Source organism: Gobius niger, assembly GCF_951799975.1.
Source record: "Gobius niger genome assembly, chromosome: 14".
Lineage (NCBI taxonomy): Eukaryota > Metazoa > Chordata > Actinopteri > Gobiiformes > Gobiidae > Gobius > Gobius niger.
In genome coordinates, this window is record NC_136865.1 from 23,529,305 (window position 1) to 23,552,278 (window position 22,974).

General features: G+C 41.5%; 1 protein-coding gene across 1 annotated transcript; it reads right to left on the bottom strand.

Annotated features, from left to right (window-relative positions):
• Window positions 1-1,230: 1,230 nt before the first annotated feature.
• Window positions 1,231-20,850, bottom strand: prrt1 (proline-rich transmembrane protein 1). Its single transcript, XM_079571056.1, has 4 exons — window positions 20,483-20,850; window positions 11,942-12,261; window positions 9,808-9,999; window positions 1,231-1,905 (listed from the first exon to the last, which is right to left on the bottom strand). Exons 1-4 carry the CDS (start codon window positions 20,499-20,501, stop codon window positions 1,729-1,731), a joined length of 708 nt encoding a protein of 235 aa, XP_079427182.1. The 5' UTR covers window positions 20,502-20,850; the 3' UTR covers window positions 1,231-1,728.
• Between the last annotated feature and the right edge of the window lie 2,124 nt (window positions 20,851-22,974).

Here is a 22,974-nt window from a genome sequence, read left to right on the forward strand (position 1 = left end):
CCATCTCAAATTGGCTACATCCAAATCATGTGAGCTCATGGTTCTTTTCCTAACTTTGTGAACAAAGCGCTCACTTCATGCGTCGCCCGTCTCTATCATCATGTTTTGCCTGGTCAATGCAAATGGCACTATTTTTCTTACAGAGAAGCTCAAACGATGCATTAATAAAATCTACAAATTACTATCTCTAAATTGATGCTCAGAGCATGTTTCACCCACATCAGCAAAGGCCCCTATGAATAAAACAAAAGACTAAATAATTAAAGAAAGAAGCTTTGTTCTCCTGCTGCAGCCACCGGTTTGGTCTGTGTAAATACTAATCAGCGGCCGTGTTTGCAAACATTTTGTGTGTTTGCGCTTGGTTAGAAAGAATTTGATATTATTCGGTCGGCATGGGATGGCAAGACTATATATAAAAAGCCTGAATGAATCCACGCCAGAAGGATCGGTAAGTCAAGACTGTCCTGATGGAGGAACCTGAGGAAAAGGAGCATGAATGTTTGCTTGTCTACGTCTGCCTTCAGACCCATAAACTAAATTAAAGGGATATTTCAGGATTTTTGACATAGGGCCTCATTTCCTAGTTATCCAGAGTGTTGCTGATTTCTAGAGATATTTTCTTTTTATAATTCATGCAGTTCTTATATTTGAAGAGTTTCGTGGCACTAGGCTAGTGCTAGGCTAGCGCATTTCTATGGTATCAGCTAGCCTGCATTAAAAACAGTCTGACCCGCTCCACAGTGCACCTGAGGCAAATCACTTATAACGCCAGACTAACCATATAAATGTCTGTGTCGATAGAATAATTTTAACCATTTTGCATTTAAAAGAAATTATATTTGAGCAGCATCAGCTTCGTGGTTGTATAAGCTACGCAGCGGCGGAGTGATCTGCTAGGAAATAGTCCCTCAAAATGCGATCATTCATGTGATGCAAGGTCAGTTATATTCCAAAGATCATTCTATCGACACAGACATTTATATGGTTAGTCTGGTGTTATAAGTGATTTGCCTCAGGTGCACTGTGGAGCGGGTCAGACTGTTTTTAATGCAGGCTAGCTGATACCATAGAAATGCACTAGCCTAGCACCACGAAACTCTTCAAATATAAGAACTGCATGAATTACAAAAAGAAAATATCTCTAGAAATCAGCAACACACTGGATAACTAGGAAATGAGGTCCTATGTCAAAAATCCTGAAACATCCCTTTAAGGTTATCATCATTGTGCCAAAATGACTGGATTTGTGTGCCGCAATTTATCCGGACAAAATAGTGCGTCTTCTGTTGAGCAAAACATTAAAAGTAATACCAACCCATGCCTTTATTACTGGTTAATATTTGTATGTGACAGATTGCACAGAGAAGGAATTGCAGCAGCAGACTTTAGCAGTGCGTTCCCATCGCTATTATTATCACTCCACGTAATATTTCTATCTAAAGTAATGTGTTTTTTCGCCTCCACTGCCCGGACAAAAAAGACACCACCTGGGCAGCCTCGCTTTAGATCATTACTTCATGGTCAGCAACACTTCCATCCCATAATCATGAGCAGATAAGAGGTCTTAAGATATAAAATACTGGAGTTATATGTTTCTTTTCTCTACTTTTTTACATCGTGGTTGTTGCTGAACATGCAGTAAAGTCAAAAGTAGGGTTCAGTTTGCAGATGGTGCCTTTTCTTCACTGCGTTTATCCTATAGTTGTGTTTTAGCTGTTGCTGTTGTCGTTATGGTTCCCAGTCGTCGTCATGGTGCTGGGAGGCGATGATGACCACTACGGTGAGGATGGTGCAGAGGACGATGGAGGCGATGCCCACGGCCAAACTGATGAAGGAGAAGTTACGGGCCTCACGCGATGCGATCTCCGCGGTCACCATGTCGCCCCGCGCGATGGCCGTCCGCACCTGCGACCGAGACAGAGAGGATGGTATTAAATCAGAGCTTCATAATGAGATTAACATCGAGGAGATTAGAAGAAACAATATTTTTGAAAGGTATTTTGGCTCCTGCATCTGCACCTACAATGCATTTTATATTTCCAGTGGGTGTCATGAAGGAGGGTCTGAGGACGGGGCACGGTGGGGGTAACTGTCCATCTGCTGCTTCACTATGTGGTCATTACATTTGTTTGTCTCTTTCACTGTTTGACGGTCATTGCTGGTTCCCAAACTGCTCTTATGTTTAAGGCAGGGGCGCTCAAAGTGAGGCCTGGAGGTCAAATGCTCAGGCATCCATAGACAAAATATTCTTGGCCCTCAGGCTTCTTCCTGTGTTGAAAGTTTACAGCAAGTTTATTGTTATTACACGATTACAACCTCAGTAGCTACAGTGTTCCAAGTCTAAATAATAAAGGGGTAGTTCAGTGGCTCCCAACCTTTATTTTTGTCTCAGGTACCTCTTTCATTTCTTCTCAAACCTCCCCTAAACTCTCAGGTGCAGCCAATTACTTAGAAAACTTAAAAATAAAGCAGAAACACTCAAACCTTTTACAGCAAATTACCATTGAATTAATACTGAAATACCGTTCAGGTTCACATTCATTTTAATTCTGCAAAATTTCCAAGTACCTCTGCTAAATACTCGCGTCCCCCTCGAGTCCACGTACCCCTGGTTGGCCAACACTGGTGTTAAGTTAAAACCTCAGCTAAATCCATACAGTTGAATGTTTCACTGCATTAACCACTGTCTGAGGCCATCTATATTTCAATACACGACCCACAATTGGACATCAATGGTTTGAGGCAACTGCTGTTGGGCTATTCTAGCGCAATTTGATTTTACTTTAGTGGATTTAAATGAATAATGCAGGCCATTATCTTTATTCTTTCTCTGAAGTTCATTGCCAAAATGGCCATACCGCCGTTGCTCTGCCCAATCCCGTCAGACCTTGGAAGCTAAGCAGGAAGGGCCTGGTCAGTACTTGGATGGGTTACCGTTTGGGAACACCTGTGCGAATGTAGTGAGTGAGTGAGTGAGTGGTTGGTGGTGATCGGAGGTGGTTGCCTTGCTTTAGCCTCAGCCTACCCCAGGGCAGCTGTGGCTACATTAGTAGCTTACCAGAACCAAGCATGGAGTGAGTGAATGAATAATGCAATTTAAAGCGCTATATAAAACTAATGCATTATTAGTATTATTTTAACAAATACGATTGGTTGGTCTGGCTGTGTGGAGACATTTGGCAAATTGTCTGCTTAAAGCACATCTTTTTTCTAAAGTGTTCGGACACAAACAAATTCATTCAACACCTATTATTGTGCTTAACTGTTGTGCTTAAAGGGATATTTCAGAATTTTTGACATAGGGCTTCATTTCTAGTTATCCAGAGTGTTGTTTATGTCTGGATGTTTTTTTTAAAAACATTTTTATTCATGCAGCCCTTATATTTGGAGAGTTTAGTGGTGCTAGGCTAGTCCTAGGCTAGTGCTAGGCTAGTGCATGTCTATGGTAACTAGTAGCCTGCATTAAAAACAGTCTGACCCAAGCACAGTGCACCTGAAGGAAATCACTTATAACACCAGATTACCGATATAAATGTCTGTGTTGACTGAATAATGTTTTTAATATAACCATTTTGTATTTAAAATACCTTATATTTGAGCAGCATCAGCTTCCTGGTTGTAGCTACGCGGCGGTGGAGTGATCTGCTCAGTTACCAGACCTACAGTAGTTTTGCCGCATTACTACACGTGGAATTCACAAAGGAGCTTTCTAGAAATCAGATATGGCAACGTTTGGAGGACGACCCCATGATTCTGAAGAGGTTTTTAATGCAGGCTACTAGTTACCATAGACATGCACTAGCCTGGCACTAGCCTGGCACTAGCCTGGCACTAGCCTAGCACAAGCCTAGCACCACTAAACTCTTCAAATATAAGGACTGCATGAATAAAAAAATAAAAAAATCAGAAATCAACAACACTCTGGATAACAAGGAAATGAGGCCCTATGTCAAAAATCCTGAAATATCCCTTTAATGTAAATTGGTTATTTTATCTTGAATATGACTTTGTTTTGTTTTTCCTCTGAATTCATCCCTTTGGACAAACGGTTGCTTTCAAATGTGCTCCAGAAATACAGATTTGATTGATTGATATGTCGTGTATGATTACAGCATTACACGAGACGAGTAAATCATCTGTCACAAGAAATCAATTGCATCACAGCGACAAGTTTTGTTACAAATGACAACAATTAAACCTTCAGTCTATATAATTCAATATACTCTACAATGGATAGAAATTGCATTACAGTCCGTCACATCCACTAAAAGGATGAAACGCTAAGTCTGACGTGCATTTCTGAACCTCCAGCATGAGTTCTCATTAATAAAACATAAGAGGATGTGACATAAGTAAACGGTAGCAATTTTTAACTTTTTCAGCGAGTCCCAAAATGAACTTGCCGCGCAGCTTTTTCTACTCGCGCTAAAACATTCACTGTGTGTTTTCGTGTCTATTATTGCATTCGATTTGGGCTAAACCTTTAGGGAGAGCTGTAGCTGTAGATTATTCACACATCCATAATTCAAAAGCCTAAAAATAGCCGGAACCAGTCGCATATCATTTACCAGCAGAAGTCTGTATGTTTTTAGTTGACAATGGCGCCTCCATGAGCGTATTGATTTCGGAGTATTGTGCTCCCTCTTTGTGTGAAAGAGGCCGCTGGAACGGGACATCACAGCAGTATGCTTTAAAGCCACACTGAGCAACATTTCACTAACTGGAATATAATACACACTTACAATGACCAAGAGTTGTTTTTACAGTATTAGTGGAAAAACATAAAAAAAATACATGCCCTCTTCTCAGACCTGACTAACTTTGGGAGCGGGACATCCCCAGCTCGTTTCCATGGAGATGTAGCCAAACACAAATCTAATAGGACTCTTCTAACATCCGGGTAATTTCAGAGCGATGTGGCGGTGAAAACAATGGCGGTATTAGACAGTGCTTTTGCCTGTGAATGACAGATTGTGTTTCTCAGTAAATCCTGCCTAAAAGCTGTTGTGTGGTTGGTTGTTCCATTCAAGTTTCAAAAGGGTACAAATAGGGTTTCTCTCCATTAAAATACATTGGGGTGCCATTAAAACTGAGGATGCATTGCAAACATTTCAAAATGAGGTTACAATGCATTTAATGTCATTACACGCGTTATGCTTTAGCTAAATCTAAAAATAAACTCGCCTAAGAGCTTCTCAAACATTTTCTAGTCTGCATTATGTTTAAAGCAGTACTAAGTAACTTGTTTACCTCAGTAAATCCTTTCCGTAGTCCCTCTGCGGGTAATGCAAGTGTTAATGGGATGATTGGGGGGTCTTTTATCTCCCCCGGTGTCTCTGACCAGAAAACTACAATTGCAACTTGGCTGCACCGGGTCGGAGGCGCACTACAAAAAAAAACGCAACATGCTACGACACCTGCAATGGCGCTTATGGCCTCTAGGGGCTTGAGTTACTTAGTACTGCTTTAACTTAGATCGTGATTCAGGGAGTGTATTATGGCTAGTACATTTATGATCATTTATGATCTAGAGTGATCTATAGTTTTCAGACTTTATTGATGTGATGTTGCGAAGATTTGGTGACTGGTCATAACAATGAGGTCACTGTGAAAATGATTGCATTTAACTTTAAACCAGGGGTGTCCAGAGTGCGACCCAGGGGCCAAATGCGGCCCTCAGACCAATTTTTGGTGGCCCTCTGCCTTCTTGCTGAATCGGTACACTTCATCAGAGATAGTCCTTTTTATTTGAAATGTTATACTTCTACACCATTCCAACCTAACAATATTTTATTGTGAGACAGAGCTGGCACAAAGGGTTTAAGCCTAAATAAAGATGTGGGGCACAATTTAAACTTCTTTTAGTCGAAGGTTTTGCAGCACTAACAGCGATCTATGGCCCTTCACCCTGTGTACACTTCAGTATGCGGCCCCACATTAACAAAGTTTGGACACCCCTGCTTTAAACAATGATTTAGAATATTGTTGCTTTTACTAATTTCTCTAATGTAGTGGAGCAAAAGGCACAGATACCAGCTATAAAGTGTAGCAAAGTATATGTAAAATCATCATAAACATTCATCATAACATTTATATAAAACTACCTCAAATGTGTTCTTTCCACCCCTGTCATGAGCATTCCCCATTATCTTTCCTCCTTCCCTTTCTACCAAAAAGTGTTCTCAGCCATTTTAATGATGTTCACATTCTGAATAAGTAAACAGAGTATGCTTTAGTTGACAAAGCCTCCGTGCACATATCGATTTCATAGGCTCCCTCTCCCTCTCTCATTGTGCAGAAAGAGGCCACTGGACTGGAACGAGGCAGGCCTATGCTATGTCTATGCTTATGTCAGCTCCACTCAGCGCAGAGCAGCACCAAAGGAAAAATCTATTCCCCTGACAATAGGGCCGTTACGTAACGCGCCGCGCCGCTGTGGACGCGCGGGTCAGACGATGCAAAACACATGTGGCAGATAGGTGGGACTTATCGTAGCGTGTCAGACACAGCCGGTGATGCCACAGAATGCGTGATGAATGAATTAATAGAAACAAAATGTCCCTAACTGGGAGAATCATTTGGCTTTTAAAAGGGGCTAAACAGAGCAACACAACAATGGCTACAGTCCAAGTAAACACGAATGAAACCAGATCTAAGCCAGGGCAAACTTGGGCTGCACAAATAACTGCATTTTAACTGAAATTGCAAGTTTAATGGCAGTAATCATCAAATTAAACGTACAGTCTCCCTTGCAAACACCAAAATATCTATGAGGCGTAATGTATAAATTATTTAGCCTATAACACTTTTTGCAATGCATGTGATTCTTGCATTAGTTTAGCAGTTCCTATTTCCGTCTCTCACATGTTAATTTTCCCAAACGTGTTAAAAATGTGTAGCTTCTGTGAACTGAATCCTAGATACAGAAGCGTCATTCAAGCCGGGGAGGAAGTAAACCTCTCATCACAAATTATCACTCATTGTAGCCATTTTCTAGCTGCTTCTAGCTGTGACTATTATCACATACAGATCAAGTCAGTCATTTTTTCCACAGCAGATTGTTCAGTAGAAGCGGAAACAAAAGACACTCATTGCTAACGCTAGCATACGTAGCATCAAGCTAACTTCCTGGTAAGCATTGTCAGTTTTTAAGTATTTATGAGCTGTTGAACCACTTTGCTCCTCTCCATGCCTCTGCATCTTTATTTAGTAGAAAAATATATAAATAATTTAGCATTTGTTGCAGAAGTGGTGGAGAAAGTTTATTTTTTTCCTCTCTCTGTTTTCCCTCTTTGGCTGTTTCCAACATGACCATATATGGGCATTTCCAGAGATGTCGTCTGAAAACTCATCAGATAATGCTGCATTCATGTGGGCTGGGGATGTGACATCATTGCCCCCAGTAATAGTTGGTTTGTGCTTTTTATGTGAGAAAGTGGGGATTTTTATGTCATCAAATAAAAACGCTGATTAGCGCTTAGCTCAGCTAATCATTTAAAGGCACACTGCGTAACATTTTGGACTATACTGTCGCCATCAATATAAAACATGCTCCCAATGACACAGATAATGCTATTTTTGCAGTGGGTAATCAAAGAATGGATTTGGATGAGAACCTAACCTATTAATCTCAAATTCTGCTGACTTTAGTCACATCTACATGGAGACGAGCTGGACTGTAAAGTTACAGTCATGTCTTCGTAGAGCTGAGCCGCTCACAGCAAAGGCACATTCATAAGATATTATTCATTTTCAATTGTGATTTCAGTGACAGAGGGGACAAAAGAGATGGAGAAAGTTTTCCAGAAGGTGTGAGCGAAAACTCTGAGGACAGAGCATGGAGAGGCTGACCCAAGATACATTTAGCCTTTTTTAGCTCCTGCTCCTCCCATAGAGACTGTAGGTCTCTTTGTTTAAATCAATGATTCTAGAGCAAATCTTTACAATGTTTTGCTTCTTTAAAAAAAAAAATCTTTCACAGACAAACCTTTTAAACCAGCAAACAAATGAAAAAGTTAAGAGGCTCTCTAACAGCAGTAAAGGTTGTAGAGAATACTTTTATTGAATTGTGGCTTTAAATGTGGGGTTAGTGTCTCAAAATATGTTACTCAGAGGATGACGACAGCTCACACTTAACTCAAAAGTAGCAGTGTTTAACAGCTTGCATTTTCATGTGCATTTTCCAACGTTCCAGAACTAGATATTGTTCCAAAATTGTGCAGCTCTCAGGTAAACAAAGATACTTCATCAGTGGCCAATTTAGGGCTAAAACAGAACTAACATTAAATACATGGCCACTGCTAAACTTCATGCACCTATTTATACAAAAATCTCAAATCTATTTCAAGATTGAAGTATTCCTTACTAAATAATACAGTAAGTGGTGATTAAACTGGCACACAACCCATATAAGGACTATGTTTTTAAACCAAACTAGGACAAAGGATTTCACCAAGTCTAAAACTGAGCAGCATCCACTCGATATGCTGCAGACTTTACAACAGTGTGAGACAGTTAGGGTCTCAGCGTATTTGCTCAGAAGTGATTCGAAGATGATTGCAGCGGTAAAGCGGACACAGCAGAAAGAGAAAATGTGCTTTCACCAGTAATTTAATATTTTCCACACGTATGTCCCAAGTCTAGGTTTCTGCACTGATTGCATTTGAGACACACGAGCACTCGGCAAAAAATGCAGAAGCCATGGCATGATTTTACTATTTGCAGCCCTCAAGCAGACCTACAGTATAAAAAACACTTTTGGCTTTTCATTGATAATATAATAATAATAATATCGAGTCTTGCACTTGGTAACTGATCTATTCAACACATTTTTGTCAATACTAGCATACCATTTTTTGATTTATTGTTTAAAAAGAAAAAAAAAAAAGTTCATTAGATTGTACAAAAACAATTCTATTCAGACTCTTACTTTAAAGGGACACGACAGAATTTACAAATGTTTAAAGTAGCCTCTGTATTTTCTACCCCCTACTCTCTCCAGCACTAAAATCCTGCTCTGTCACTCAAAAAGTTGTTACTTCGGTTGTGTAGAATTAATAAACTTGCAGTGAAAAGTACCATCTTTGGCGATGTGTGCCAATTCACCAAGGAGCATGGAGGCCATGAGAAAATGGTCTGAGGGCTGCATTTAGCTCCACGCTGCACTTTGGACATTCTTGACTTGAACAAACAACTTTTTCCCCAAAACTCTCATCACTCAAAAGCATCAGAGAGTGGTGAGGAATAGTTAACAATGTCAGTCTAAACCAGGACTAAACAAGAAGCAGTACTATGTAACTTGTTAACCTTATAAATCCTTTTTGTAGTCCCTCTGGGGGTAATACAAGTGTTAATGGGCTGATTAGGGGGTTGTTCATCTCCCCCGGTGTCTCTGGCCAGAAAACCACAATTGCAGCTTTGCCTGCACCGGGTCGGAGGCCCCAATACACACTAACAGAATCACGAAGAAGAAGCTAACAGGCTAATGGGCAAAACTAACAGCGGGCTAGCGCCACTTAAACAGTATTTACGGCCAAGTTTGAGTGAAAGAAATTATCTCCATTGTGTAATTGGGTGTACAATATCCCTCTCCCTTAATCAACTTAGTATTTACTTTCACGGACAACTAATAAGTAAAAAAACGCTACATGCTACGACACCTGCAGTGGCGCTTATGGCCTCTAGGGTCATGAGTTACTTAGTACTGCTTTAACTATACAAATTCACACACGTGCCCCCAGCAGGCTAAAACTTTTACCTGCTGTGTGTGAATGTGGCGTGGGACTAAATTAGTGCGGTGTGTCTAACCTGCACAGCTTTGATGATGGCGATGATTCCCGTGGGCCAGAAGCAGCAGACGGTGGTGAGGACGGCGATGGGCAGGTAGTCGTGGGGCGGTCTCCGGTCCATCAGGGTGATGCTGGGGGGCATCTGCATCGGGTGCATCTGACCTGGCTGGATACCAGGGTGTCCCGCGGCCCCCGGCATGTACGGCTGTCCCTGAACGCACCACAAAGAGAGAGAGAGGGAGACTCTGAAAGATTTTACTCATAAAAAGTCTGATTAGCCAAGATTTTACGTGATGTTTCCAGTTGAACAGAAAGACGTGCACAATGTGTCGCTTAAGTTATCGCAAAACTAGCCTCGCAAGTTTAGAAGAGACGGACTTCAGCCTTCATTAGTATCTTTCACTGAATTTGTAATTTTGTGTGACATTTTTGATCAGGGCGCAATGACGTTCAGAATCACGCTAAGAAAAGAGCCCTGGAGTGGTCCTAACACACAGACAAACTCACATTTTCCATCACTCCTTCACTGATTGAGCTGTCAGAGATTTTTGAGGGGGGAAAGCGAGCTTTTATTGATTGCGGTCTGAGTCATGGCCCATTCTCGTTCAAGGACAAGCAAAAGTTACCGAATAATGGAAGCAACCAGACCCGCAGTAACAAGGAGAGGACATACAGACGCCACCGGCCGCCAGTCTGGGGATGAAGAGACCAACTCCCTGCTCTTTTAGGCAAATTTCCCCATTGTGGGACAAATAAAGGTTTTCTTATCACTGCAGCTGTGGTGCATATGGACACTGGCTCCGTTGTGAATGTGAAGGAAGTAAATGTGTGTCTGTTGATGCAAATTATCCGTTATCCTGACAATAACCAAAGCATCTTGAGACCAAAGAATCATCAGTTTTGCCTCCTTTGTAGCATCTAGCATTGATGAAGACGGCACAACATCATGAACCACGTGACAATCCGAAACAAGGGGTTAGCAAGTAGTAAGTAAGGCAGTTTCCCCTTGACTATAGTGCAGCTTTGAGGCTCCGTAGCTTTTACATTTGACCCTTTATACAACTAAACACAGAAAGGACAGATGGCGTACTACCTCCGGAAAGAGTTATTAAGCGGCTACCCTGGGAAACGTTGAGAACTCTGTATTTTGATCAGTCTATTTTCCTATGCAGCATTAGCATTTAGCCATCAAACATTGCAAATTATGAACAATGCAGATGTTTTCAGCTGTTGTCAACCCATCGACCTCCATTATATGAAGTCAAAGCCTAGTTAGAAGTCATTAATGAAATGGTTAATATTAAAATTAACAAATAAAAGTGGCTTCTGATCCAAATGTTGAAACATATTAAATTTTTCCAGCTAATTGTGGGTCAGGTTCACTTCCACTAAACATCATCTAATAATTTGTTTATTATGAAGGAACATCAGAAATTATATAAATGCATTCCTACCTTGCCATTGTAGGCAAATGCTTCACCATTCCAGACCATGTGGTGAGAAAAAGCGTGAAGCCGTGTTTTGTGTGTTTGCTGCACAGACGGCCATAGGAATTAGGAACAGCTTCTACGACGCCAATATGGCGGACGTTGTCAGAAATACACAGATTGCCGTCTCCATCAATATAGACCTTTTCGCTGCTGACATCATCAGTGACATCAGCTGGAGGCAGGAAGTGATCAAGAGAAATAAGATTAAACTAAAACTAGTGATTATAAGTGTAAAACTATAACTAAAAAATGTGGTCCTGTTGTGGCTTAAGGCGCAAGAACAAGAGGAATGACATTTGAGACGATAAAATAAGGTTTATCTGATATTTCCAAGAGTTAGACATTTGTTTATCGTTACTATGACAACAGCTACAATGAAAATAGATAGGAATCTAGCTTGCCGCCTCCAGCTACGCCAGAAATGTTAACTAACAATTAAATGGTCTCTATACTGTATGAATAACGAGGATGCACAATACATCCCAAAATCCTTGGAATATTAGGTGACTCAATGTCCATATTGTTAGATCACAAAATCTATCTCTCATGTCTCATAAAGTGTTTTCTAAGTCCAGTTATTTTTATTGTCAGGAGGTCTCATGGTGAAATATGTTGTAACAGCTCAGAGTGTGATGCCATCGCAGTGAAACCTGTGTGACTCACCGATGCCATTGGATAAACCGGGACGTAGGCGGTGCAGGGCTGTAGCTGGAGGGGGTATCCCGGGTGGATGTATCCCACAGGAGGGTGCTGCATGGTCCCACCCGGCCCCTGCGTTTGGACCGCGTAGCCCTGCGGAGGTGGAGGGGCGCAGTGGAATTGCGTCTCCTGCAGGTAGCCCTCTGACCCGGCCGGAGGAGGGACGGGGTACCCGGGCTGCACCCCCGGCGGGACCCCACCAGCAGCAGCAGCGGCCATGTTTGGGTCTGGACCGGGGAGGTACGGGGGCGGCTGCATGGGCTGGCGACCCGAATCATCAAGACCTGAGGAGAAAATGGACGGTATGTTTTTGAATTGATGGTAATGTGTCGTAGAAGTCGAATAAATAAAGATAATTTTGTCCTCACTTCACGTTCTCAGTGTTACCAGATTTTACAATAAGATACATGTACATTAGTGTTCTGATGCTTTACAGTAGTGTTGATGTACTCACAAAAATCTGAAGTTCGTTATATTGAGGCAGGAAAATATCGGGATAAACCATATTAATGAAGACCTTTTTATGGCTCAAAAACGAAAGCTTAAAAATGACAGAAAAAGCTTTGCTCGAAAAGTACTTAAACACAATAAACATGAAATATAATGAACCACAATTTACTTCGGTTCAAAAATAAAGTAGTACATTTAAGGTGACCAGAAGTCCCAGTTTACCCGGGACAGTCCCAGTTTTGAGCCCTCTGTCCCATGTGATCAATCAGTGGATTTCTCCAAAATCATTGATTTGTCCCAGCTTTACACAAGCTCTGTCCCAGGTGTCCCGGTTTTTCACCAGCACCATGCCTAAAGCGCCTAAACTTGAAACTTGAGCCTTTCATAGTGACTGAGTGTTATGCGGTAGCGCTCCTTCTTGCACTGAGGGTGCCTCAGTCTGCCACTGAAAGAGCTGCTCAGCTTCTCTGCAGTCCTGTGCAGTGGGTGGGAGGTGTTGTCCATAATGGAGGTGAGCTTGGCTAATACCTTCCTGTTCCTCACCTCCTCCACAGAGTCCAGGGGGCAGCCCAGGACAGCTCCTGACCTTGTTCAGTCTGTTCTTGCCTGCTCACTCCAAAGACCTCAGTTTTAATCTGGCCACTCTAAGTACATGAGAAAAGTAGGGGGAAATGCAAACAAATACATAGACGAGAAATATTGAGCCTAAAAATGTATCTTTATCTTTCATTTATTGAACCATAAGTCGATATAGTGATCATTATGACAGCCCTACGTAATGATGTGGTTTTGTATACTTGACATGTACTTACTTTCTACTCTGAAATACTTCAGTGCTCTCACTCAAGTAACAATTTAACTGAGCAAATTTCCTACTTTACACATTGATCAGTAGTGTCTGTATTTCTACTCAAGTACTTTGACCACTGCAGTGCTGTCTATATTTGTATTGTATTGTGAGCAAAATGGCAGACTCTACCATAACTCTCCAGTTATAATACGCCCCAAACTCTATTGCAAAAGATTGAGATGTTTTTTAAACCAAACACCCATTATGGTCTACTGACATTGCAGTAAAGATATTAATAATATCGTTACTTTTGTAGCAGACAGATTCACTTTCATGCATAAATGAGGCCTTTTCACTGAGCACCAAATGTACAAACAACAGCACACATGCCTAAACTGGTGGCAGATAAAGCAATGCAAACGTCGTCATTAAGGAACCATTTTCATCTCTTGCTCTTTATCTTGATAAATCCTTCATCGCTTCATGGAGCGTGTATCTGCATCTCACTGTGAGTCCAATTACACTTAACTTTGATAAATCACCATGTCACAAAGCACAAGAGACATGAAGGCAAATAAACAAGCGGCCGCCGTGTAATTAGAAGCGCATTTGTAATATATTCCATGCATTAAACTAATTACTGTTGTGCGAATGCATTACTACCAGCACTGCTCTCTGATACCTTCACGCTGGTAAACAAATGTGATTTCAATTCAATTAAAGCCACAACAGAAAAAGCAAAGGCGCAGATATGAGAGGGAGTGAGTGTGTCTGGACCGGAGCGAGGCTTATCTTCAAATGAAAGCAAAGCAGAATTACACAGAGCAGAGCACTTCAAACCCTCCGTAAACGCGGCCGGGCCGTGACACTGACGGGTGTTTTCAAAGCCAGAGGAACCTCTTTGTTCTCGCTGCTCCGCCCGATTATGTTTATCACGGTGCATCAACATGGGTGGTGAGAAATAAATTACACAGGGAAATATTATTATTACACGTTTGTTGTTGTGACAGCACAGTGGCGCAGCTGTTAGCACTTTTCCCCCACAGCCAGATGGTCCCGGGTTTGATTCCTGGACCAGGTTTTTTGAGGGAAGTTTGCATGTTCTCCCCGTATCGCTAAGAGGGCTTTGACACGTATCGTTTTGCAATGTCTCACGATACCTTTTGCTGTAATAGATGCAAGTTGGTCATTTTATACTCACTACTGCCACCTCAGGTCTTACATGTAACTGCAGTCTCTATATTAAGCTTGTGCATGACGGCACTTAGGACCCGTAGTAACAACTTTTTGAGCGACAGTACAGGATTTTAGAGGCAGTTGTGGTGAACAGGTCTGGGCGCATTCTACACAATAGGACATGTAGGGGATAAAATTACTTTTAGTTTTAACATTTTTAAACTCTGTATAGTTAAAAACACACAAATACAAAAATAAATAAAATCCCTCCCCCACCCTAAAACCCACCCTTCACTCAATTACAACAAAGTTAGTTTCCACAAAGCAAAGTCTTTTACAAAGCGCAAAAAGGGCCAAATGTCCTCCTTTGACCATATATGTCAGCTTCCCCAGCGCTAAACATTAGTTTAATCCACTGTTTCACCCCAGGTCTTTCTGTGTCCTTCCATTTAAAAGCAATGACATATTGCGCATACATTTGCTTCCAAAAGATTTGAAGTTCCTCACACTGCCACATACAATGAACAAGTGTCCCCTTTTCTTCACCACATTTGATACAATCATCAGGAATACTAGGGTTGAAATGATGGCGTTAGAGCAAAGTATTGATACTTTATCAGCAATACTTTTTTATGCAACTTTTTGTACGGGAAAAAAAAGTTGACCTTATAGTAACCCAGCAGCTGTATGAGTGGTTATTATGGCACCTTTACTTTCAATCAGGGTGGTCTCTACAACACTCCAGGTTTTCTGGTGAGAGTCAGCAGTTAAAAGGATGAACTATTCAAAACAGTTCTAGACTCTTAATGTATTATTAGTAATCCATTAACTAGTAAATTAACAAGTTTTGTTTCTTGAAGTATGTTACAAGCTTAGTTTAGCTTTTCCTTTTAAACTACTTGCAATCTTCTTTTTATTTTTGCTGCTGTGTTTGGAGTACTTTGTGAGCACTTTGTTACTTTTATTGTGTTCATGCACTTACAACATTTCAACATTTGATTTGCCCGTTAGCCTGCTAGCTTCTTCTTTGTGATTCTATCAGTGTGCATTGGTGGCTCCGACCCGTAGGCAGCAAAGTTGCAAGTGTGGTTTTCTGGCCAGAGACACCAGGAGGAGATGAAAGACCCCAGAGGAACTATGGAAGGATTTATTAAGGTAAACAAGTTACTTAGTACTGCTTTAAAGCCCAATTCAAAATAGTTTGGGTTTCATTTACCAAGCATTTGCTCATGTGCAAAAGTGGATCAGCGGCAAAGTCATTTACGCAGCATTCTCTCAGTTAGATATCAGATTTGGGGGTCTTAGCTTTCATGGAAACGATAAAGGCAGGATTCTACATTTTGAAAGCCCTATTGGTTTGTTATTATGGATCTTAGAGGTCTTGAAAACACAATCCCAGTTTATTCTCCCTTTTCTCTGACTAGCGCTACTATAATCCCACATACAATCTTTCACACGATGGCTATTATTCATTACAGGCTGTGGACCTCTGATTCCACTGTGGCAGGACATCTGAGGAGAGCGGCGGCACCTCTGTCTCTCGGCGTGAGAAACATTAAATGAGCGATGGATTGTCTTGTTCTCACAGCGGGACGCACCGAGGGAACAAGGATGCGTTTTGAGTAAGGAAGGAAGGGAAGTGAGGAGATGAGTGATGACACTGGAGCTGGAGGGACTGACTTTACGTAACGGCTGCGACTGTCACGAGCAGCGAGCCGACCAGAGACTGAAGGAGCACGAACTAAACACACCTAACCTGCGAACAGAGGAAGTGGAGACGAGTCCTGTGGATGTGAGGGCCCGGTAATTCTCCAAGTTAATCAATGCATCGTGGTTTTTAATGGACAAGTCTAAGGCCTGTCCTTTGCCAGCAACAGCTCATTGTTTGCAGGAGAGTTTGGATTGAAGAGGAATAAAACTATTTTTGTGCTAAATGGTGCAGCAGTGGAGAGAACTTTATGCCCATATTAGTCCAGTGCTCATGTCTTTGCACTGGCTTTAAAACAGATCTTAAAGGGATATTTCAGGATTTTTGACATAGGGCCTCATTTCCTAGTTATCCAGAGTGTTGCTGATTTTGGAGATTTTTCTTTCTTTTTTTTTTAAATTCAGGCAGTTCATATATTTGAAGAGTTTAGTGGTGCTAGGCTAGTGCTAGGCTAGTGCATGTCTATGGTAACTAGTAGCCTGCATTTAAAACATTCTGACCCAAGCACAGTGCACCTGAGGCAAATCACTTATAACACCAGACCACCGATATGACATACTGACTGAATAATTTTTGAATATAACCATTTTTCTTTGAAAATAACTTATATTTGAGCAGCATCAGCCTCCTGGTTGTAAGCTAAAGCTACCCTGTGGCGGAGTGATCTGCTCGGCTACCGGATCTACAGTAGTTTGTTTACCTGCGGCCGGCGTTACTACATGTGGGATTCACAAAGGAGCTTTCTACAAATCAGATATGGCAACGTTTGGAGGACGACCCCATGATTTTGAAGAGGTTTTTTAATGCAGGCGACTAGTTACCATAGACATGCACTAGCCTAGCACTAGTCTAGCACCATTAAACTCTTCAAATTGGACTGTGTGAATTAAAAAATAAATAAATCTCCAGAAATCAACAACACTCTGGATAAGTAGGAAAGAGGCCCTATGTGAAACATCCTGAAATATCCCTTTAATGTGTTAGCAGTACCACTATAACACATTTGTGACCATTTGAACTATCTCAGCGGTGAGAACCTCAGGGGAGTGGTCTAAAACCTTCAGTTTTATGCCGCTTAATAGCTTGAACAGCCTTCTAGAAGATCTCACATGGGCCTTAACTCTGACATTGCTCAAATTAGGGCTACAAGATATTGGAAAAACGTGCAACATTTTGCTAAACCATTCCGGCACGGCATGTTCCAATTTAACCAAGAATTGTAAATCATTTGTTTTTCAGCAAATTGTGCCAAAGCAAGACTTAAAAACAACTAAATCAGGAACATATTTCGGCAAAAGTTGAAGTAAATTAGGAAAACTTTTGCATTTTTATGAGTAATGTGGCAGTACAATATTTCTGTGATATGTTGTAGTGCACATTCAGTGTCCTTGGGCAAGACACTTGTCCTCCACTGTCTGTTAGAGTTCTGAGCTCCAACAGTACTCTTGTTTTTCGTTGATATATTTGAGTTCTAAATCTATGAACAGCTTTTGTATAGGCGGGCGAATGCGCTGCCACGAAGCCACTGCTGCCACACCAGCCATTTACGAGAACGAACCAATCTGATACCAGGACAAACACAAACAAAAAGGAAGAATCAAGTCATTTCCTACATTTCTAACTTGTTTTAATAGTATGTGATTGACCTTGTATTACAGGCAATACTAGAAAACTGCATTTTTCAGCCAAAGCACCTAGTTACAGAAAGTACAGACAGCCGCATCCCCCAGAGGATTCCATGTTCTGTCCACACAAAAACACACTGATATGACACAAGAGACTTTCAGTGAACATATGAGTCCTTGCAGCTGTACTTGCTCTCGAAAGTCAGACGATTTAAACCGAAAAATGTGAGTAAAATGCTATGAAAATGTCCTCCCTGTGTTGCTGTGTGTTCCTTACTCCCACTATGCAAACCCACTCAACTCCACTGCATTGTGCTTAAGTTTTAACCATGCATGCGTCGAATTCAGGCAGTTAATTCACCAAAAAGCCCAAAGTAGCAGACGTGCGGACATAGACGTGGCCTTATAAGAATAAAAACATACGCTGACATTGACCTCACATGCATTGGATCCGTGCACTGAACTACGTAAAGACCAATCCCAAAACAGGCATATGTTGAGCAATTTTGACCGGTCAGTGAACAGGAAGATTTAGCCTGATGTTTTCTATCCACTCCCCAACAGCACACGCAGAAATGTAATCAAGAATGACCTGATTTACAAATATAGGAATTATGAACAACAACCTTTTTATCAGAATTACTTTGAGACATCTCATTACCTCGTGACAAAATGAGCATCAAAATAGGCATGCAAACTCTCAAAGGAAGGGTTTCTAGGACATGATCTAGTTGGTTTAAAAAACAAATGGACATAGTGTACAGTGGTTAGTGCTTGTGCTTCATAGCTAGAAGGTCCCGGGTTCGATTCCCAACTGGACGTGGCCTTTCTGTGTGGGGTTTGCATTTTCTCCCCGTGTCTGCGTAGGTTTCCTCCAGGTACTACTGTTTCCCCTACCACTAAAAACATGTACAATAGGCCAGGATGAATGAGAGTGCACATGGGGTGTGTTTACATGCATGAGACCCATGTACTGTATGTTCATTAACATGCACTGTCCCGACCAAATGATACGAGGAGCACAACGTCCGCGCAGTAACTCCTAAAGGTTATTGACGGAAGTGAGCGGGGGGAAGTTGTGCTCCTGTATCATTACGCCTCACAATATAGTACCCCTTTTTATAAAATCGACATGTTACATTTCTGTGTAAATATACTTCGCTTGAAAACACTTCACATAACTTTATTTAAATAGGGAACACGTGGACCAGACGGGTATATATTAACTCGACTAAGGTTAGGTAAGAACATATCTCAGTATGTAAAAACGGTGGCCTATTCCTTTAATGAACAAGCCACACCGGATTGTAGCCTCCATCCGTCGTCCCCATGCACTTTCTTAAACACACTCTCATTCATCCTGGCCTATTGTACATGTTTTTAGTGGTAGGGGAAACCGAAGTACCCGGAGGAAACCTACCCAGACACGGGGAGAACATGCAAACTCCACACAGAAAGGCCTCATTCCTGGTGGGAATCGAACCTGGGACCTTAGCTGTGAAGCATGAGCGCTAACCGCTGTGCGACCGTGCCACCCCAAATAAGCTGCATATTGAAGATGAACCCCATTTGAAAGAACCTTTGAGTTTTAACCATTGACAACCAGCACTAGCGCTAATTGGAACATGGTTGTGTACAAGTGTTGGGATTGTGGAAGAGAGAGAATTTCCAATGTCATATCTTAAAGGCACACTGCGTAACATTGTGGATTATACTTTTGCCATCAGAACAAAACATGCTCGACACAGAAAATTGTATTTTTGCAGTGGGCAATCAAAGAATGGATTTGGATGAGGACCTGTTTAAATCTCAGATTCTGCCGACTTTAGTCACATCTCCATGGAGACGAGCCGAGACGTACCCACTCCTGGTAAAGTTTCAGTCATGTCTTAGTTGAGCGGAGCTGCTCACAGCAAAGGCACATGTTTGTTTGTACATTTATGAGGTATTTTTCAATGATGAAAACATCTGCCACAAAATAAATGCTTGTATTTCAATTGTATATATTGGGTAAAATTCTATGCGGTGTGGCTTTAATTGCAAACTGTATCTGAGGTTGTCAAACACTAATTGATACTAAAACTAGAGTCTTAACACTAATGTTTGATCATCTTTTTTTATGGTCCTTTATATAAGTAATGCAACTATAAGCATGCTGAGATAGATAGATAGATAGATAGATAGATAGATAGATAGATAGATAGATAGATAGATAGATAGATAGATAGATAGATAGATAGATAGATAGATAGATAGATAGATAGATAGATACTTTTATAGTGGCTGTATGATATATCAAAAAACTTATAGTTCTTCAGGATGGGTTATTAGCATTTGTCCCCATAGGATGGAAAAATTAATGGAAATGTTCCTGCACATTGACAGAAATAGACTTCCTGCGCAAGGACACCCACTCTAATGACTGTATGATGAATGTAGGCCTGCGCTCACTCACCAGTCAGCATAACATACATGGAAAAAAAAATGTATCAAAACAAATTATGGCATCCTATATCTTGTCATTGTGCAAATTCTGGACTAAAATGCTTAAAAGCGTGAGTAAAAGCCGAGGATCGTGGCTACGGAGAGACGGACAGCGGCGTTTTCCCCCTCGGATGCTCCCACACAGCGGTTACAGAAACATCACGCTGAGAAAAAGGGGATGTAGATGTTGACAGACATGCAGATGGAACAAAAAAAAAAGCACCGATGGAGTCAGTCTCTCCAGCCGAGCGCACACTGTACAGGGAACTCACCGCGTTTTTCCGAGGACATGTCTTCTTCTCTCCACGGGCAGATGTTAATGTTTATAGACTGTATTAATTTTACACCCGAAATACCCCCCTTTTTGTGCGGCTGCGCGCTGGAGCGTTTTTTATTCCACGCGCTCGTAGCTCATTTCCAAGTCGGTCTTCATTCTTACAAAAAAAAAAACCCAAGGAAAAAAAACACACACACGATACTGTAGCTGACCGTATCTCTCTTGCTGTCAGCTTATCAGCGCTGCTCGGTGGTAATAAGCCCTCTCCAGAAACGCGTCTCTCGCTGCCTGTGCGCTGAAATAATCGGACGCACTGGATGGATATCGCTGGCTTAAAGCGACAGAGCGCTAGAAAAGGCTCAGCTGTGACATTACACCGCTGATAAAACGGGACTCAGCGGGAGATAGAGACGCGCAAATCTGCTGAATCAGACAGAGATGATGTTCCTCTTTGTTCACGATGAGGTTTGGAGAGGTTTAGGAACGAGGAGGAGGGTCAGAGGGGAAGGTCGTGTCACTGACGTCACAGAGGCCACAGTGATGTTTGGGACGCGGACAGAGGAGGGAGGCAGAGGGTGAGTAATGTGGGAGGCTGAAGTGAGGGATGAACAGAGGGAGATCCTGAAGATTTATGGACGTGGAGTTAGCTGCTGTGAGAGTCTGCAGAGAATACACATAGATGGAGGTAGATGAAATAAAGGGACAGGATGAGTGATGGAATGATAGTTGTATTATGCAGGGTGGGTGAATGCACTATTTCAAGCTACCTATTGTTTTAGAGCCAGAGACGGCTCTTTGTTCTCACTCTCTTGGTTTGCTTCTGCTAAAGACAAAGTTTAGTCCCGGTCCGTTCTTATTCACACTTAATATACCAATTGAAACTTAGCTCTTTGGTTGAAAAGGTTTGAGGCTCCTGGACCAGAGAGCGGCCAACAAGGAGAATTAAGGATGTATTGTAAGAGGACATGACGCTACACTGCCTGGCGAACTGTTCTGATCTGGGGTTGCTGCAGTTGGTCTAGGTTCAGCCACAATGTGCCCAAAGAATGAGATCAGCTGAACTTCCTGAATGACCAGGTTATTCCATCGATGGATTTCTTCCTCCCTGATGGCACGGGCAAACTCCAACATGCCAGGATTCATCAGGCTCACACTGTGAAAGAGTGGAGGGAACATGAGACATCATTTTCACACATGGATTGGACGCCAGAGTCCAGATCTCAACTACATCGATAATCTTGGAGATGTGCTGGACGAGACCTCACACACTGGTCACATTCTCCCATCATCAAAACAAGATATTGGTGATATTGATAGAAGTTTATTGAAACAATGCCACAGCTTAAGCATGATATAATCACGGCCAAACGCGGTCCATTTAAATATTAGTGTGTGTATGATTTAAGGATACTTGATAATGATGATGATCAGGGTTTCTATAATTTTAATGCCTAAATACTATATCTTTAATGCCACAAATGAAAAATGATAACTTTGCCAGTGTAGCCCGTGTGGTCTTAGTGTCTGTCAATTTCGTTAAAATCTTGGTCTGTCTTTTCTGTTTCCTTTGTGGTTTTATTTTGTAAAATGTACATAGGTTTTCCAATCTAGACTTTTATTTTGATAGCGGCAGCGCGTGCTACTTCCGGTCCCTTTGCGCTCGTCTCCTCAGTTGCGATGAGGAGGACGGAGGGGAGGTGAGCCGCCGGAGTTTCTATTAATCAGTTAATATAAGAAATGTCACTAAAAATTATATTTATGTTAAAAATAGATTAGATCTTTGTTGGAAAGGTATTTTGGCACGTTTTCCTGCCAGTTAATGTGTGAATCAGAGTTTTTTTTTTATGTTTAGTACATCTCTCTAAAAAAAAACGTTACTTATCAACTGAAGCGACCGTTGCTCATGCGCGTGCGGCGTTTTCTCTGTTCAGCAGACGCAGTAGTGGAGAGGCTGTACTGGATGTTTGTGTTTTGTTTCACAGGTATGTGGCAATGTTTATTTTATTTATTTATTTATTTTTGTTTCTTGAATGTATTTATTTATTTTTTCTCAAATCTATTTTTTATCAGAAATCTAAAAAATGTCATTTGATGGGGAATTTATGGATTAAAATGGAAATGTAATACTATACGGTCACTATGTAAAGAATTGTAAATTGTATATTGTATATTATTGTGTATTGTGTATTGTATATTGTAATTTGTATTTATGTGAGTTGCGATGAGGAGGACGGAGGGGAGCAGACGCAGTAGTGGAGAGGCTGTACTGGATGTTTGTGTTTTGTTTCACACAGTAAAGCCCCCCCCTCATCAGCAAACCCCTGTGTACGGCTCCATCTATGACACAACGCAGAGAGTTCAACTAGCTGGTGGTCGTGCAAAGTGAAGGGCCGACCCCGCTACAGTGGTGCCGTGACCCGGATCCACATCGCTCAGCCTGGTTCATCATCGTACCTGGAGCTGTGGGTCAACGTCAGTTTGGTCGCC